Consider the following 19,736-nt stretch of genomic DNA (forward strand, 5'->3'; position numbering starts at 1 on the left):
ACCTTGATATGAAGATAGAGTTACTCTGAACTGTGACATTAAAATTGAGTTAGGTTTGGTGCAGTATGGTATATTCCATAGCATCTCACATAAAAAATACACTTTCAAAATCACTACTGATGTTACTATTAATTTGCAGTACTTATTTATGAGATGGATGGATGGGGTAAAAAGGGCATTGGGAAAGAGGGGAATGTCTGTTGAGAAAGGACGGGAGAGGACAGAAGATAAGGGTGAATGGAAAAAGGTTGTATATGGAGGATGCTGTGATGCATGAGGGGGAATGGGTGGGGGGATAGGGGGTGAGGGAGTATGTATGAGAAATAAATTGATGCAGCCTGAAGGGATTTCTCCCAGTCTCCTTTTTTGCATGAAGGGACAAGGGGGGGGGGTCGCCAAAATAATGAAGCGGCCTTGCTGTGGATGTGCTGTGTCTTGCGACACTGCTTCTGACCCAGGGCAGTGGACAAGATGCAGGGATGACCCATCATCCAGGAAGTGCCAAGATAAGAGGGAGGGAAGAGGGTAGAAGGGAGTGGAGTATGTAGGGGCTGGAATGGGTGGGAAGTGGTTTCTATGCCTTTGTCTTTTGGGCTATCTCCCGTGTAAGGGGGAAAAGAGCCTTTGGTATATGTAGGTACTTACTTACGAGGTTCAAAATACTCAGAATGATATGAGCTATCCAATGATATAGATAAGAATTGCATCTGTGAGACTGGCAAACAACTTTATATTTACTGATTTTTCCTAAATAAAAATAGGCCACTACAAAAAATTGTAGGCACCAGCAGACAACAGATATTTATCCTTTCCATGCTTGCAGCATTGGAAGCACTTTCACAAGAGGTTTAGTTGGGTGCAGTTCTGCTATTCATCACAGCCCCCACCAAAAAAAAAATATATATATATATATATATATATGTATATATAAAAATCACTACTGACATTACTATTCATTTGTGGTACTTATTTATAGGGGTTCAAAATACTCAGAATGATAGGAGCTATCCAATGAGACTGGCATTTCTCCTTCGTACACACTCAGTGTGGACACTTAGCTAAGCTTTCAACACCACTACCTGCTACATGCAAATTTGCATGAGGCACAGTGTGGACCCAGCTTAAGCCTCTGAGGTTCTGTAGTTGACAATGAATGAATAAACTATATTTCAATTTGAATTGGACAACATTGTACTGTGTCAGTGCTTGGTGGACTAACCTGCTCTGGGCTTGAAAGGGTAGGAGTGAATGTGGGTGGTCATCAATAGGCCTGGATTCACCAGCTGTTTGCTGCATGTGTCTTTTTTTTTCCCACATGCACAAACCTACCACTGCCATTTTTAAAGTCCAAATGTGGTTTGGGAAAATGGATCCAAGTAATAACACCCTTCATATGCAGTCTATCCTCATAACATGAGTCACTACAACATAATCCCTAACAGCAGTGTTTAGTGGACGTCATTTTGAAAAGTTAAATTAACCTCTTCAATACGAGTCAAATTCTTGCAGGCAGCATTAGCTGCCTGATGTATGATGATACATCACAATACTCACATTATAAAATACAAAGTTACAGCTGTGTTACTCATTCTCTTTCACCCTGAGTATTAATAACCACAGAAAATATGATCACACCAGTTCATAGAATATGGGAGTTACTCAGCTACAATTACAAAATAGATGTAATCAGGACAATGATGCCGGCATCCTCATATACCCACTCGCTCCTCACGACACCTATGTAGGCATTCTTGTATCAAAAGGGTTAAGTTGGATCCTATCAAAATAGCTGAAAAATGTTGATATTTTTCACAAGAAAATTAATAATGTAACAAGATAGACAGATTTATTTGTCCACAAGGGATTTTCCTACACAATAACATGTGATGTCAGAGCAACATTTGTTTCTATATTTAGGAACTGTGCTGGTCAATATTGAGATGGACAGGGGTGACAGGTGGGCTTTACCTCGAAAGCCCTTTCCTGTTAAGCTGGGAAGGGAGAAGGCAAGACATAGGTGTGAGTGGAAAATGGTTGTGAATGGAATATACACTGACACAGCTCAATGACTCCTCTTTATTTTCACACAAACTCCAGTTTAAGTTTGTTTTCTCTGTTGTATCTTCTATTAAACCAGTCTTTTTTTTGTACCCCTATCTTTGTATTTTTGGAACATATTTTCAACTCCTGTGTTGTAAACCTTTTCTTCTTTATATCCCTAATTTTGTAAAATTATTTCCAATCTGCACCTAAATTTACAGTTAGTTTGACAGTTTGCCTTTGAAAAATTATATATTCTTTGAATATTTCTTTTTTCAGTCTTCCTTACTTCCAATACAAGATCCCAAACTACATTTTTGTTCTTACCTCATGGTCATCAGTAATCTAACGATTCTATCACTTCTGATTCATTAGTTCGGACCAGGTCCAGTCTTCCAGGGTGTGTGCGTTTTCAAGGAAATTACTTTCACATACAATATCACACAATAACAAAAGCATAAGATAAGACAAAATGCTGGTCACAGATAACTTATCACCTGAAACACATCAGCAACTATTGATGAATCCAAGTGACTTTTCACTACACCCACAAACATTATGAATCTGTATTCACTATTGTAAGTACACAAAATTGGAATGAAGGACAGAGAGAAAGATCCCCCACAATGAAAGAAATAACTGTGACACAGAGGGAAATAAGAGACTAAATAATAAGCCTTGATGTCAGAAAATCACACGGTCCAGATGGAATTGCAAATTGGATATTAAATGAATGTATAGATGAACTAACGGACAAAATATATAAGATAATTGATTACTCACTCAATGAAGGAAAGGTACCACAAGATTGGAAAAATAATATTGTACTAATATATAAAGAGGAGAAAAGGAAAATCCAACAAACTACAGACTGGTCTCTCTTACAAGCACAATAGCAAAAATATGTGAGGTTATCAAAAGCAGATGGATTGAATAAACATTTGAAAGAAAATAATATACTGAATCCAAAAAAATTTTGCTTTAGACAAGGAAGACATGTGCCACTAACTTCATTTATTTTTACTTTAGGCTAATAGAGATAATGCAAGAAAGGGTATGGATGGGTTGATTGTGCTTTCCTAGTTACAAAAAGCATTTGATAATGTACCACACAAAAAGCTACTAAGAAAAATCCAAATAATAGGTGGTGTACAAGGAAAGTTATTGAAATGGATGGAAGATTTCTTGAACGGGAGAAAAATCAGGGCGGTACTTATGAGACAAAAACTTGACCTAGGAAGAAATGATAAATGGAGTCCCACAAGGTTCTGTGCTGGCTCTGATAATGTTTGCCATATATTTAAATGACATGGATGAAGGTGTGGAATGTTATATGAACTTCTTTGCAGATGATGCAAAACTACTAAAGAAAGTTAGTACAGAGGAACTGTGAATCACTACAGAAAGACCTGGATAAAGTCTGAGAATGGAGTCGAAAGTGGGAAGTGAACTTCAACATCAAGAAATGTTTAATGGAATTTGGAAAAAGTAAAAATAGATTATCAGGGCAATATAAAATTGGCATAAAGGAAGTAAAAAAACAAATAGTTGGAGAAACCTTAAACTTACTAAGTGGCCTTTAACTACTTGGATGAGGAAATGGTAGAGAAAATATTAGTTACCCTGATAAGACCAAGATTGGAGTACACTGTGACACTATGGACACCCAGTACAAAAAAGAATATAAAGAAATTAAGAGCAACGTCAAAGATGGCACCAACATTCTCTAAATTGACATATGAACAAAGATTGTCCAAACTGGAACTACCAACCCTGGAACAAAGAAGAGAAAGAGGAGATCTACGAGAGAGAGAGAGAGAGAGAGAGAGAGAGAGAGAGAGAGAGAGAGAGAGAGAGAGAGAGAGAGAGAGAGAGAGAGGAGAGAGAGGAGAGAGAGAGAGAGAGAGAGAGAGAGAGGAGAGAGAGGAGAGAGAGGAGGGAGAGAGAGAGAGAGAGAGAGAGAGAGAGAGAGAGAGAGAGAGAGAGGAGAGAGAGAGGGAGAGAGAGAGAGAGAGAGAGAGAGAGAGAGAGAGAGAGAGAGAGAGAGAGAGAGAGAGAGAGAGAGAGAGAGAGAGAGAGAGAGAGAGAGAGAGAGAGAGAGAGAGAGAGAGAGAGAGAGAGAGAGAGAGAGAGAGAGAGAGAGGGGGGGGATAGTTATAAGATATCTGAAAAAGAACAGTTTCCCACACAGAGCTGGAACAAATTGTATGAGGCAACAGTGTGTGCAAATCCATACAAGAATTTAAGAACAAACTGAAAGATACAAAGATGGGTCACTACGAGCATAGCTCTTCCCGCATAATACAACTCGGTAATTACACACATACACAAATTATGATGTTAACATGCCTAGTCTCATAGAAAAGTCTTGGTTTGATACAGTGCCACTTGTTATACCCCATAATAATATGAAGGCACTTAGTACCAAAGCTCCCTTCCCGTATAATACATCTAGGTAAATACATACAAACACAGTTAACTGCAGCAAAGTGCAACTTTTGTCAACTTCTTTTAAGGTAAGGGATTGTTGCTGCTGTGGGACTTCCATGGTACTGCCATCTTCTCCTTGCCCACATTCAAACTTCACCAGGTTGTCATCAAAGAGGGGTGCACATTGCTGTTCTACCAACTCCCTCACCTATGCCTCCTCCATGTGCCTTCACTGCCAAAAAGTCTCCCAAATCCCAACTTCATAGCCTTCTTCACCAGATTCTAAGAGGATCCCTCTAAATCTTGGGTACAGTGAGAACATAGGCAAGCATGAGCCACCACCACACAGCCTTAACTTACACTTTCTAGAAAGATGAAGAGTGCAGGATGATCTAATAGAGGTATTCAAATGGGTCGAGAGCTTTAACAAGGGTGATGCAGTCATCAAATTAAGACAGCAGGATAGGACTCATAGTAATAAATTTAAATCGGACACATTTAGGTTTAAGTAGGAAATAGGTACGAACTGGTTTACCAAGAGTGGTTAATGAATGGAATGGGTTTTGTAACCATGTAGAAAAAATCAGATAACTTTATGGATAGGGATGATAGGTGGTAATAGACATGAAACTGCCTAGCATATTCCTTTTCCACCCTTTTACCTTTTTGTACCTTCAAAACTTCGTATATTGGAGTTTAGTATATAGGGGATTCCCTGTACTTGAAATGGGCAATATCTGTTCTTTAAACCATTCCTAGGGAAGTGAACCATTACAAAACCAAAAGCAGATTTGCGAGTATTGATAAAAGACCACCTGTCACCTGACAGACATACCAGCAACTGTGGGAAAGATATACAGACTGCTGCATAAGACTTAACTGGCTTTTCATGATTGGGATGAAGAGATGATGAAAAAACTCACTGAAACCCTGATCTGTCCAAAATTGGAATATGCATCGGTGTTATGTTCCCCACACAGAGTGAAGGATGTAAGCAAGATCGGAAGAATACAAAGGTCAGCAACCCAACTGGTCCCCACCCAGGCTGATAACCCATATGAGGAAGGCTAAACCATTAAGACTGCCAACTTAAAAAGATTGTAGATAGAGTTGATGTGATTACAGTATTCTGGTCACCAATTAAGCAAGACTAAATGTCTGAAGGATTTGAAGATATAGTTTTCCATATAGATGGATAAACTTTGAATGGCTTAGGTGATATAGCCCAAGGTGGAACAATACATAAATCCAAATATGGTAATTGGAAATAAAAGATATAGATTGTTAGAAATGTCCATGAATTTGAAGCTAGGTATGATAAATTGGAGAATAGGAGACTGAACCCAGTAAGCACTGTTCCTTTCTAATATCCTACAACTAGGTAAATATACACATACACATATGCACCCTCTTCCAGAAACATAATTGCTTCATCTTCCTCAATCTCCTCTTTAACCTAACAACCAACCTTATCCTACTCCTAACCGCCTTTCCACAGTACCTATTTAGGATCTTTATTTAACCTCTTCCATATGATGATGTCTATGTTCGTGTTGTGAGGTGCAAGTTGGTATACAAGGATGCCGGCATTTGTGTCCTGATATCTATTTTGTAATTGTAGCTAAGTGACCCCCAAAATCTGTGAACTGGCTTGATTGCATTTTCTATTTATTATTATTCTGTGAGAGAATGAGTAAATCAGCAGTTACTTCATACTCTATAACACGAGTACTGTGATGTATCATACGTCAGACATCCAATGCTGTGTGCATGAATTTGACTCGTATTGAAGTGGTTACACGTGTTCTATGTGTATTATTATTATTATTACTACCTATTTTTGGAAATTTATGAGAAGGAGCTGTTTGTGCATTGTGAGAATATAAGAATGGGGGAGAATGCAAGAACCCATAAGGCCTACTCTAGGCAGTTTCATGTCCTTTACCACCAATCATCCCCATCCATAGTTATCTAATATTCTCTTAAAACAGTCAATAGCTTCTGTCTCACAATATCGTTACCAATTCTATTCCACTCATTAACCACTCTACTAATAAACCAGTTCTTGCCTATTTCCTTCTTAAATCCAAGTTTGTCCAACCTACACCCATTACTACGAGTCCTACCCTGTCTAACATGATGACCTTGCCTGCATCACCCTTGTTAAAGCCCTTGATCTCTATTAGATCCCCCTGCACTCTACATCTTTCTAGAGAGTGCAAGTTAGGTGTGCCCGTTTCATAAGGTAAATTTGTAAGGCCTTGTATCATTTTGGTCATTCTTCTCTGTCCTAATGTTGACTCAAGCAAGTGATATCCACTACTGGCTTGCTAGGTCTTTTGTGGCTCCACCAGAGAGCCCCACTGGCCAGTCTGTTACCACCTCCCACAATGCACATGAGTGCTTTGATAAAGTAATTTGTGACCATTGTTTAGAGATAAGAAACTTTACACAGGTGCAAATATAATGGACATTGTCACAACATCATTCCAACTGTTGTTATCTATGTTTTCCAAAAATTATGTTTTCTAACTCATTGTATTATTTCCACAATGGTCCACAACAACCTTTTTTTTTTCCTATTCTAGATCAACTTAGTCAATTACACCACCATTCCTTCATGAAATCTATCTACATACCAAGGACTTGTTCCCTCTTTTAATTAAGAAGGTAGCCAAGTCAAAGGCATGAAGCACCCAGTTTCACCCTTGTTACCCTCTTTATCTTAGCTACTCGGGAATGAAGGGTCATCATGGATGGGATGATTAGTGGTAATGGACATGGAATTACCTAGTATAGGTCTTAATGAAATACTTCCACATATGGGTTTTAGCAATGTAAATTTTCTTTGCATAATGAACATATGATTCCCTTCTCATCCAACACTCATCCATACTTCATTGTTGTTTTTCTTATACATATTCTAGATCAACTTGCCTTGTCATTTACACTAACTTTACTTAAATGAAGACCTACACATGTTTAGTTTTCATGATACAAAGTTTCTTTGGCTGTATAACATATGCACACTTCCATTATATGTAATTCAACTAGTTCTTTAAAGTAATTTTGCCTTTCTAGGTCAGGTTGGGCTATGTTACATTAAATAGGGCAATTTAGTTTCAATTCAGAAATCAACATTTCATGGTTTCATTCATACAATTCTGGTGTTATTTAAATACAATTTCTAGATCAACAAACCTCATCAATGACACCCAACTTTTTCTTACATATAGTCCCCAAATGTTTGGTTTTCATGATACACAATTCTTTGGCCATGTAATGTATGCACACAACTCAGTCATCCAATATGGTCATATCAGTCACACATGCACATACATATACCAAGGGTTCCCCCCCCCCTTACCAGGGAGGCAGCCAAAGTCAAAAAGCATAATTCCACTCATACCCATTTCATCCCCACCCATTCCACTCCCATCTTGGCTCTTCATGGTTGACTTTCTGTCTACCCTGTCGTAAGCCTTTTCCAGATCCATAAAGGCCCAGAAAACATCCTTCCCCTTACCTATAGCTTTCTCACATATCTGTCTTACCACAAAAATCTGATCTACACAACCTCTACCTGTCCTAAACCCACACTGTTCCTCACCAATTACTCCCTCTGTTCCTCTCCTAATCCTCTCAATCAAGATCCTCCCATAAGCCTTCCCAACTACACTTAACAAGGTAATCCCTCTGAAACTACTACATTCACACTTGTCCCCCTTTCCCTTGTAAAGTGGAACTATACAAGCACTCCTCCAGTCCTCTGGCACTCTACCTTCTCTCCAGCAAACATTAAATAACCTCACCAACCAGTCCACCATCACTATACCTCCTTTTTTAAGACATTCTGCATGGCATCCATCCAGACCAGGTGACTTACCTGCTTTCATCATCTTAACTGCTGCCTTCACTTCATCCTTCCTTATTTCTCCTCCATTTTCCTCACTCATCACTCTCATTTTCTTAGCATTTCCCACTGCAGCTATCTTTCCCTCCCTATCCTCCTTCACATTAAGCAACTCCCTAAAATATTCTGCCCATCTTCCCCTTACTGCCTTCTCCTCCATTATCATCTCTCCATCTGCACCTTTTACCTTTTCTTCCCCACTTGATTCGCCTCCTCTTCCTCTCTTAATTTCTTTCCCAAACATCTTTTTATTTTCAAAAATATATTGTAGTAGTCTTATGAATATGGAATACCACTGAGAGAAAATTCACTAATTTGAAACTTTGCAATATACAGTAATTGAATACCTTGCATATGATGAAGTAGTATTATTTTACTTTTACACATATAAATATTTTCACTTTCCTCTTTAAATATTACAGGCAACCCAGCATTTGCAGGGCCCTACCCCTACGTATGTTGGTTGTGTAATCTAGTGTAGAAAATCAGTCTATTGAGGACCACAATGGAAATAAGCTTACATGCTTTTTTTTTGTGTTATCCCTGGCATTTGTAATTGTTATTTCAAACTATATGTTCTTTTCCTTATCTGCACTTCATGTATATTGATTCAATGCCAAATAAAGTACTACTACTACTACACACATTCATGTTATGAAATTGGTGGGTTTCCCGCAGAATATAGATCATTCCTGCCCTACTCATGACTGCTGTGCAGTATTTACCTGACTGTAGTATACAGGAAAGGAGTAATGCTCACAGGATCCTGTTTTATTCTCCAAATTATCATGCCTAGATGCAACTTCATGTGCCGTTCCAACTTAGTCTACATCTTTACTTTCCTTGGGTCTGCTCGGACAGACAGTCTAGGGAACGACAACAACAATCTTTACTTTCCAATAATTTTCACAAGTTTTATGATGCATGGATTATGATAAAGTACTTTAAAGTTATGTTCAAACTATCATTACAACTCGTATGCTTATGAACACTACTGTACAAAATGTTAGAATCTTCAGTAATTTTTTTTAAGTGTACACCTACACAATATAGCAACAGAAAATTAAATAATAATTTTGTAAATTATAATACACCATTGTTATATAAGTTATTCTTTGCAGAAATTAATAATAGAAAAGGTTGCTAAAAGGTACAAACAAACAAACGTAGCTGCTTCGGTTGCTCAAGACGCCATTTTTGTTTTGGTAGAGGCGAAGGCTGAAAAAATTTATGTATGATAAATTCGTCTTTTCTAACCTAACCTACCCCTACCTACCTAACCTGTATTTAGTAATGCTGTACCTATATTCTAGAGGTCATCAGGGTTATCATAATCTCCGACCTCTCAATCTATCAAAACAAAAACGGCATCCAAAGTAGTCAAAGCTACTTCATTCATTTCTGTACAAGTTTTAGCAACATTTTCTGATATTGATTTCCGCCAAGAAAAAATCTATTATATTGATTTATAATTTACATTTCTAAAATTTAATTTTCTAATGCTATACTGGATAGGTATGCACTTCATTTGCTTGTAGCAAAGTTTTTTGTTTTTTATTTCCGCAAAGAAAATCGCACATTACGTTCATGTATTATAATTTACAAGTTTAATATTTTTCTAATGCTATATTGCATAGGTGTGCACAACTAAAGTGATACCAAAAAATACCATCTGATGTTATGCCAAGCATGACCCTCCCTTTCACTCCACCTTTACTTTGAAATGCTGGTAAATGTTCAGGATGATACAGATCATTATCATCCAATATAAATGTTTGGTAAATCTAAAAAAAGTGTACACTTAAATAATATAGCAATAGAAATTGATATATAATACATCACTGTAATACAAGTTTTTATTAGCGGAAATAAAATAAAGAAAATAAGAGGGGTGTGGAGTGTATTCAGGGATGGAATGGGTGGAAATGATTTTGTTCCTTTCCCTTTTTGGCTACCTCCCTTGTAAGGGGGAAAAAGCCTTGGTATATGTATGTATGTATGTTATGTACCAAAAGTGACACATAGTGACAACTTGGATGTCTGAGTTCTGAGATGCCATATTTTTGTTTATGGTGGAAGACAATTGAATGGTTGTCTAATAAATTGGTCAAGTCTAACCTAACCTAGCCAACCTCCTGTTGGGTAGGCATTTAACATCTCTAGAAGTCATCAGTTTGGTTGTCGTCAGGGAATATGATTGTACAGGACTGGACAGATGACAAAAACAAGGTGTCTCAAAGCTCACACCGTAGCTCCATTTGGAAATACACACCTACATGATATGGCATTAGAAAATTAAATATTAACTTTGTAAATTATAATACATCTACATAATATACTTTTTTTTTGTGGAAATTAGTAACAAAAAAGGTTGCTAAAAGCAATACATGAACATAGCCACTAGGGCTGCTTGAGATGCCATCTTTGTTTTGATTGATGTAGTGGTTGAAAAAATTAAAGTATGATAAATTCATCTATTCTAACCTAACCTGTGTTTAGTAATGCAATATCTGTAATTCTATAGATCATCAGGTTTTGATATCTAATCTGACTGTGGGGTATACAGGAGTTGCATAGCTTTAAGAAATGCATGACTAAGCTCCATAGCACTGCTTTAAAAAAATGTACTATGCGAGGTACTGATGGTAGCACTATGGGCATATTCCAGATCCGGTATTTGTTCAGTTATGTACATGGAAGCGATATAGCGTTAGAAAATTAAATATCAATTTTGTAAATTATAATACATGAACATAATATGCGATTTTCTTGGCAGAAATAAAAAAAATACCTTGCTACAAGTAAATACAATAACGAACGAAGTCATTAGCATAGGATTAGGACGCCATTTTGTCAGTCAAGTGCTGTCTGCCCAGTCAAGTTGAGGCCTGGTGTTCGCCCTTGGTACTTCTGCCAGTACCTCGCAAGGTTTCTTGAGGGAATGCTGTGGAGCTGAAATCTATGAAAAAACCTATAAACCCCACAATCAGAAAGTGATAGAACAAGACGTCAACATCCGTGACGACAACGATCCAAATGACCTTAAATTACAGGTACCGATTTACTAAATATATGTTAGATCAGGTTAGACGAATTTAACATCCTTTCATTTCTTTGATGGCATCTATCATAACAAACATGGCATACCATTCGTCCAGCGTGACTTCGTTACTTATAACATCTGTTTTAGCAACTTTTTTGTTTTTTATTTCCGCCAAGAAAATAGCAAATTACATTGATACATTATAATTTACAAAATTAATAATTAATTTTCTAACGCTATATTGTGTCCATGTACATAACTGAACATTTACCCCAGATCCTATGGTCACATCTTTGTTCAGTAGTGTATTTGCTTTAAGTGGGACTGGACAGACTATGTGGCATCTCGATCCAATGATCTCAGCTTCATTCAATAGTGTATTTGCTTTTACCAACTTCTTGTTATTCTATTGATTTCTGCCAAGAAAAACAATATTATGTTGTATTATTATCTAAATCTAATTATCTATTAATGCCATTGGCTAGGTGTGCACTTCCATAAGATTACCCATCAGACTTTGCCAAGGCTAGTCGGTCAATTTATAGTTTCACCCAACCATAGAATTTGATATGTGGCTTATGTGTTTCTGGTGAGAAATGTTGTGATATGAACGATGGTGTATATTATTTCCATCGCAAATGCGTAATTTTGAAGTAATTAAGTATTGAAGTTATGCACTTATGCCTACATCTGAACGATCTGGGGGGACGTGTGGGAAATCAGGGTTTTTGGGTGGGGGAGACTAATAAATGGAGTTATGCGAGTTGCCAAACAGGTGTAAAATGAAGAAGACTAAAGAAACCCATAAAAAACAAAATTATCCCATATCGGTGGGTACCGCACACGGCGCCATGTTTGTTTACTAACGCTTGTAAATTTGTGACCAGAAGCGCTAGATTAGCCGCTCGCGCAAGACTTGGTAATCGTAAAGTAAACTAACTTAACCTAACGAAGGTAACGTTAGTTTATGGTTAGGAAGTCTTGCGCAGCTGGAATGGACTTCGCCATGTGTGACACGTCTAGCGAGACATTGTTCGAATTGTTGGTAAACACAAAGATGGCTACCGCTGGACTCGGCCATAGAATGTGATTTTTAATTTTTTTTTTCTTATATTTTTCATATGTTTTTGTTCATTTTATACCTGTTTTGTAATGCACATTACTCCATTTATTAGTCTTCCCCACCCAAAAACCCCGATTTCCCACACGTCCTCCCAGATCGTTTGGGAGATGTAGACATAAGTGCATAAATTCAATACTTAATTACTTCAAAAGTATGTATTTGCGACGGAAATGTTGTACACCATCGTTCATATCACAACATTTCTCACCAGAAACACAGAAGCCACATATTAAATTCTATGGTTGGGTGAAACTATAAATTGTTCGGCTAGTCTTAAAATGTGTGGTCTCTAAATATGATAACTATATATGCACACGCCCTCAATTTGTGGCTCACAGTAGTATATCAGTATTGTAGTTGGGTATTTGCATGCTTTGCATCCAGGAAAATAAATATTTACTAAGGACTCAAAAAACTATGGAAATGACAGTTTTACCAATGAGAACCACCTTAATTTACCCAATAGTTCTAATATTGCATTTTCTAGTAGTCATCATGCAATTCTTCCTATTTAAGCATATCCCCTATTCTTTTCCCAACATGTGATGAAATGGTATGCTAGCAGAGCTGTCACCACGTGTCATATAACCCTTAACTGGGTAGCTGAGTATGTCAATTGACAGATTCAAACTCTACGAGTTCCTTTATATAGCATAACTTCTCAATTTCTAATCGTATTGTGGGTACGACACTCCCTACGTCCTCGTGTGCCTCATGTCTATGGGGAAGACACGAGTTACCTCACCACAGGTAGTTTATTCATTGTACTTAAAAGAAATTAACACAGCATCTGCCTGGTCGTAAGCAAGCTTAAGAATGCTGTCACGTGTTTAGCGTACTACACAACGATGATCAAATGGCTGTGGATGGCAATCCACTTTAACTATCAACATCTCATGATAGCATGCTAACCACGCCGGTAGAGTATCTTTGCGTGTAGTAATACGACTTAAATCATGGTATATATATCAGATATTCCTTACACCAGGGCCTCCATGTATTGTTCTATTTCAATTATAGTACTTGGTACCATTAATATCCTTTCAGAAATTGAATATTACTCACTGGTTCGATGACATGTCTCCTCGTTCCTACAGAAATGTTTATTATAAACTTAGAATTGAAAAAGAGAATCAGATTCGCAAAAACATAGACGATCTAACATCTCAATGTTTGGTAAACCTATTCATAACTTAGAATGCGATCCTTTAACTCCGCTCCTCGCCTTAGCCGATATATATAAACTAACACTGTTCGAATTAAATCACCTGACTGCGACTTGGACTGCATCAAGGAAATTATTTCAAACATACAAGTTTCTCTGACTACAGTCATATTTTCTAATTTATATTTTACTTGTATAAAATGTTAAGAATTGTGTTCAAGTGCAACATGTTATCAAAATCAAGGCTGTCAATTAATGATAAACACATTTGCCACCCCAAAATATTCCCTTCGCACGATGATACGAAGGTTCCAGAAAATTTCGCCATGGTTGTCTATAATCAATATATTGGAAATATGATATATTACAAGTCCTGTTAATTGAAAATAAATGAGACTTCCGACTTCTTTATGATTCAATGATCTTATCATTATTAAACGAGATTGTTATATCAATGGTAAAAATGTGACGAAACTTTGTTATGCAGCCTAACAATGCATGCCAGAGGCAGTCCTAATCATTATTGTACAAATATGGTTCTGTATAGGAAATAACACAACAGAATGGAAACTACCAAGTAAAGTAATATTCATTACTAACAGTCTAAAAGTTTAGATGGAAACGGAAAAGTCATAAAAACTTTAAATTTTAAGTGCTAGAAATATCGACAAGATAATAAGATTTAGATTAGTTCAAACTTTTTCATGTAGGATTTTGAAGTGTTCAAGGTATTATGTGGGTAGCAGAAACTAATAGGATAGAAGTTGATATTTTGTACTATATTATAGTAAGTGATTACATGTCGAACAGATGAATGGTTATAGGGCTACCACAAAATACATTTCTTTGTTAAACTTTTGCATGTCTCTGCCAAACAAGGTACTGCCATCAGGGAATTAGCAGTAGAAGCATATTTCTAGCACACACACACACACACACACACACACTATATAAAATTGGTACAAAGGAAGTTTAAAAAGTCAACAAATTAGTCGGAGAAACTTTTAACTTATTAAGGTAAATGAAAGTAGCCTTTGACTATATGGATGAAGAAGTTGTAAAGAAAATATTAATTACACTGATAAGACCAAATTTAGAATATGGTTCGACACTATGGACACCTAGTTCTAAAAAAATAAACTAGAATGAATTCAAAGAAAGAGCAACTCACCTGGTAACTCAACTGGTGGGGCCACATCCCCTCTCATTAGACCAAATAACTGCCGGGGGGGGGGGGTGGCCCAAGTCTCTACAGGGTACTCCAATCACATGGACAGGTATACAGGCAATAAATTTATGTAATGTGGGACTGGTTTTGTGTTCCCTGGTATATGTCAGGTTGTATGTTGGTTTGTCGTCTTGTTTGTATTGACTGTGAGTTTCTCTAGATGACAAAGTTTTTGGGTAGGGTGGGGTGGGGAGGGTGTGAGGGTTTGTTGAAACAATCAGGGGTGGTTGTAACTGTACAGCTCATCACCCAAGAATCGTCGGAGTCTGTGTTTGAACATGGAGCTGGACTGTACTTCAACCATATCGGATGGGAGAGAGTTCCATTTCTGTATAACTCTGCATGCGAAGGATCTTCTGTGTGCTTCTGTGTTGGTGTGCTGAGGGTGTATTTTAAATCTGTGCCCTCTCGTGGTATGATTGGGTGAGAGCTGGAAGAGATTAGTGTGGGAGATGGTGGAGAGACCATGAAAGATCTTGAAGCAGAGTATTAGGTCAGTTCTCAGTAGGCGGCCTTTGACACGGAGTACCAACACTCCAATTTGACATACGAGCAAAGATTGGATAAACTAAATCTACCAACCCTAGAACAAAGAAGAGAAAGAGGTGATTTGCTAACTATCTACAGAATTATGAAAGGGATGGAAATTCTTTATAGAGACGACTTATTCAAGTGGGGCAGAAGAAAAACAAGAGGACACGCACGAGAAGAAACTTAAGAAGGACAGTTACAGAAGAGATCTGAAAAAGAATAGTTTCCCACATAGAGTGATAGATATCTGGAACAAACTGAATTAGGAAACAGTGAGTGCTAAAACTATACAAGATTTTAAGAACAAACTGGATGCGGAAATATACAAAAGCGTGTCATTACGTACATAACTCTCCCGTAAAATACAACTAGGAAAACACACACACACACACACACACACACACACACACACACACACACACACACACACACACACACACACACACACACACACACACGGTGGCGCTTTGGTAGAGTGCTGGACTGGGAAGTACGATAGTGCTCGCAGTACCCAGGGCCGAAATTATTTCGGTATCGCTGTGATTCGGGTCGTTACTCTGACTCTCGTGGGCGGGGAGTTGGGTGTGTGTGTGTGTGAAAGGTCATAGCATTACCCATAGATCGGTCATACGAGCTCTGAGCTCTCTTCCGGGAGGGAAATAGCTGTCGATCACGGGTCCAACACGTGATTCAAAGACCAAGGTGAATACACACACCCAACGAGCATAGCTCCCCTTCCCGTAAAATACAACTAGGTAAATACACACACACACGCACACACACACACACACACACACACACACACACGATAAGACCAAGACTGAAGTATGCAGCGACGACGTGGTCACCAAGTACAAAAAAATGTATAACAAAACTTAAAAGAATACAAAGAGCAATTACGAAGTTGACATCAAGGCCCTCAGAACTATCATATTAGGAGAGACTGGCAAAACTTGAGCTACAAACATTAGAGCAAAGAAGAGAGAGAGGAGACTTGATAACATTTATAGAGTCATGAAGGGCATAAAAATTATTGATAGAGAGGATATAATAAAATTGGATTGTAGATATACAAGAGGACACGGAAAAAAGACAATTATAGAAGAGACCTGAAAAAGAACAGCCCTCCCCACAGGATAATAGACGTTTGGAACAAGTTAGATGAAAATGTGTTGTGTGCAAAAACGAAACACGAATTTAAAAACAGTCTAGATAAGACGAGATATGAAGACGGGGTACCACGAGCATAGCTCCCCTTCCCGTAAAATACAACTAAGTAAACACACACAACTCGTGGCACTGTTGGTAGAGTTCCCGGCTGACGCCACGGAGGTCAGGGTGCGATTCCCGCCCAAGGCTGAAATAATTTCAGTATCATTGTACTGATAATGATAGTGATGATGGTGGTGATAATAGTAATAATGGAGATAATGATAATATAATAATAGTAATAATGATAATAATAACAATGATAATAATGATGATAACAATGATGATAATAATGATATAATAATAATAATGACAATAATAATGAAAATAATAATGATAATAATAATGATAATGCTAATAGTAATGATAATAATGATGATAATGATGGAACTGTTGATAATGATGATGATAATGATGATGACAATGATGATAATGATGATAATAATGATGATAATGATGATGATAATTATGATAATGATGATAATAATGATAATGATGATGATAATAACGATGATAATAATGATGATGATGATAATAATGATGTTGATAATAATGATGATGATGATAATGATGACAATAATGATGATAATAATGATAATAATAACAATAACGATAATAATAATAATAACAATAACGATAATAATAATAATAATAATAATAATAATAATAATAATAATAATAATTATAATAATAATAATAATAATAATAATAATAATAATAATAATAATGATAATAATGCATACACATACATATACCAAAGGCTCTTTCCCCCTACATGGGGGGGTAGCCAAAAAGAAACAGGCATAGAAACCACTCCCACCCATTCCATTTCCTATATATTCCACTCCCCTCCACCCTCCTCCCTCCCTCTTATCTTGGCACCTCCTGAATGACGGGTCATCCCTGCATCCTGTCCACTGCCGTGGGTCAGAAGCAGTGTCGCAAGACAGCACATCCACAGCAAGGCCGCTTCATAAATTCAGCAACCCCCCTCTCCGTCCCCTCACGCAGAAAAGGAGAAGACGGGGAGAAATCCCTTCGGGCTGCGTAATTTTTTTTTTCTCATACATATTTCCTCATCCCCCATCCCCCACCCACTCCCCCTCATGCATCACAGCATCATCTATACACAACCCCTCTCCATTCACCCCTATCTTCTGTCCTCTCCCGCCTTTCCTCCACAGACATTCCTCTCTTTTGTAGTGCCCCTTTCACCTCATCCATCCATCTCATCCTAGGACGTCCTCTCATATTCACTCCTTCCACCTCTGCCTTCCACACTTCTTTTACTAATCTTTCTTCGCTCATTCTTTCCATGTGTCCAAACCATCCTAATACCCTTTCATCAACCCTATCTCCCAGTTCCCTTTCCACCCCTGTTCTCCTCCTCACCTCATTTCTCACTCTATCTAGCCTAGTAACTCCTATCATATTTCTCAGACATTTCATCTCAAACACATTTAAACTCCTCTCTTCCTCTCTCATGTTCCATGTTTCTGTCCCGTACAATGCTGTTGGCACAATCACTCCTTCATATAACCTCCTCTTAGCATCCATTCCCAGATGTCTATTTCTCATTACACTTTTCAATCCACCAAAGCATTTACTCGCTTCCCATTAATTGTCAGGCTGTAAGTACACGCGTTGGAGGCAACAACCCTCTATGCGTAGAATACACACACAACCATACCGCAAAACAAAAATAACACAACTACATGCACAAACATCTACATAAACTACGAACATAGCTCCCTTCCCGTATAATACAACTAGGTAAATAAACACACACACACACACGCACACACACACACACACACACACACACACACACGACTCGGTGGCGCGGTTGGTAGAGTCTCAGACTGTCAGTACGGGGTGACGGCGGTACCTGTTTCGAATCCTGCCCAGGGCTGAAACTATTTCAGTATCGCTGCGCTTCGAGTCGTTACTCCAACTCTCGTGGGCGGGGAGTTGGGCTGTGTGTGCGTGTAAGGTCATAGCATTACCCATAGATCGGTCATACGAGCTCTGAGCTCTCTTCCGGGAAGGAAATAGCTGTCGATCACGAGTCCAACACGTGATTTAAAAGACCAAGGTGAATACACACACACACACACACACACACACACACACACACGACTTGGTGGCGCGGTTGGTAGAGTACCCGACTGTCACTACGGCGGTCCGGGTTCGAATCCTGCCCAGGCCTGAAATAATTTCAGTATCGCTGCGCTTCGAGTCGTTACTCCAACTCTCGTGGGCGGGGAGTTGGGTGTGTGTGTGCGTGTAAGGTCACAGCATTACCCATAGATCGGTCATGCGAGCTCTGAGCTCTCTTTCGGGAGGAATAGCTGTTGATTACGAGTCCAGCACGTGATCCAAAGACCAAGGTGAAAGACCAAGGTGAAAAACCAAGGTGAATACACACACACACACACACACACACACACACACACTCTCTCTCTCTCTCTCTCTCTCTCTCTCTCTCTCTCTCTCTCTCTCTCTCTCTCGGTGGCGCAGTTGGTAGAGCGCTGAACTGCCACCATAGTGGCCTGGAGTTCTTGGTTCGAATCCTGCCCAGGGCCGAAATTATTTCGGTATCGCTGCGCTTCGGGTCGTTACTCTGACTCTCGTAGGCGGGGAGTTGGGTGTGTGTGTGTGTGCAAGGTCATAGCATTACCCATAGATCGGACCTACGAGCTCTGAGCTCTCTTCCAGGAGGGAAATAGCTGTCGATCACGAGTCCAACACGTGATCCAAAGACCAATGAATACATACACACACACACACACACACACACACACACACACACACACACACACACACACACACACACACACACACACACACACACACACGGCTCGGTGGCGGATTGGTAAAGCACTGGCCTCACAAGCCAGAGAACCGGGGTTCGATTCCCCGGCCGGGCGGAGATAAGTTGGGTTTGTCTCCTTTCACGTGTAACCCCTGTTCACCTAGCAGTGAGTAGGTACGGGACGTTAGTCAAGGAGTTGTGACCTTGCTGTCCCGGTGTGTGGTGTGTGAGTGGTCTCA

The 19,736-nt window shown here is 38.7% G+C and overlaps 1 protein-coding gene across 4 annotated transcripts in view; it reads right to left on the reverse strand.

The window, feature by feature from the left end:
• The window catches only part of p23 (cytosolic prostaglandin E synthase), a 33,163-nt gene extending 19,393 nt beyond the window's left edge, over positions 1-13,770 (reverse strand). The window contains exon 1 of one of the 4 annotated variants that reach the window (XM_076179641.1): positions 13,615-13,770. In XM_076179641.1, coding sequence (XP_076035756.1) covers positions 13,615-13,628 — 14 coding nt within the window. In that variant the 5' untranslated portion in view covers positions 13,629-13,770. Of the gene's footprint in view, positions 1-2,367; positions 2,501-9,108; positions 9,207-13,532 lie in introns of those variants that run through there. The other 3 variants (XM_076179640.1, XM_076179638.1, XM_076179642.1) reach the window with 3 other exon arrangements.
• Between the last annotated feature and the right edge of the window lie 5,966 nt (positions 13,771-19,736).

Source organism: Oratosquilla oratoria, chromosome 43 (assembly GCF_046742065.1).
Source record: "Oratosquilla oratoria isolate Oo_2021 chromosome 43, ASM4674206v1, whole genome shotgun sequence".
Lineage (NCBI taxonomy): Eukaryota > Metazoa > Arthropoda > Malacostraca > Stomatopoda > Squillidae > Oratosquilla > Oratosquilla oratoria.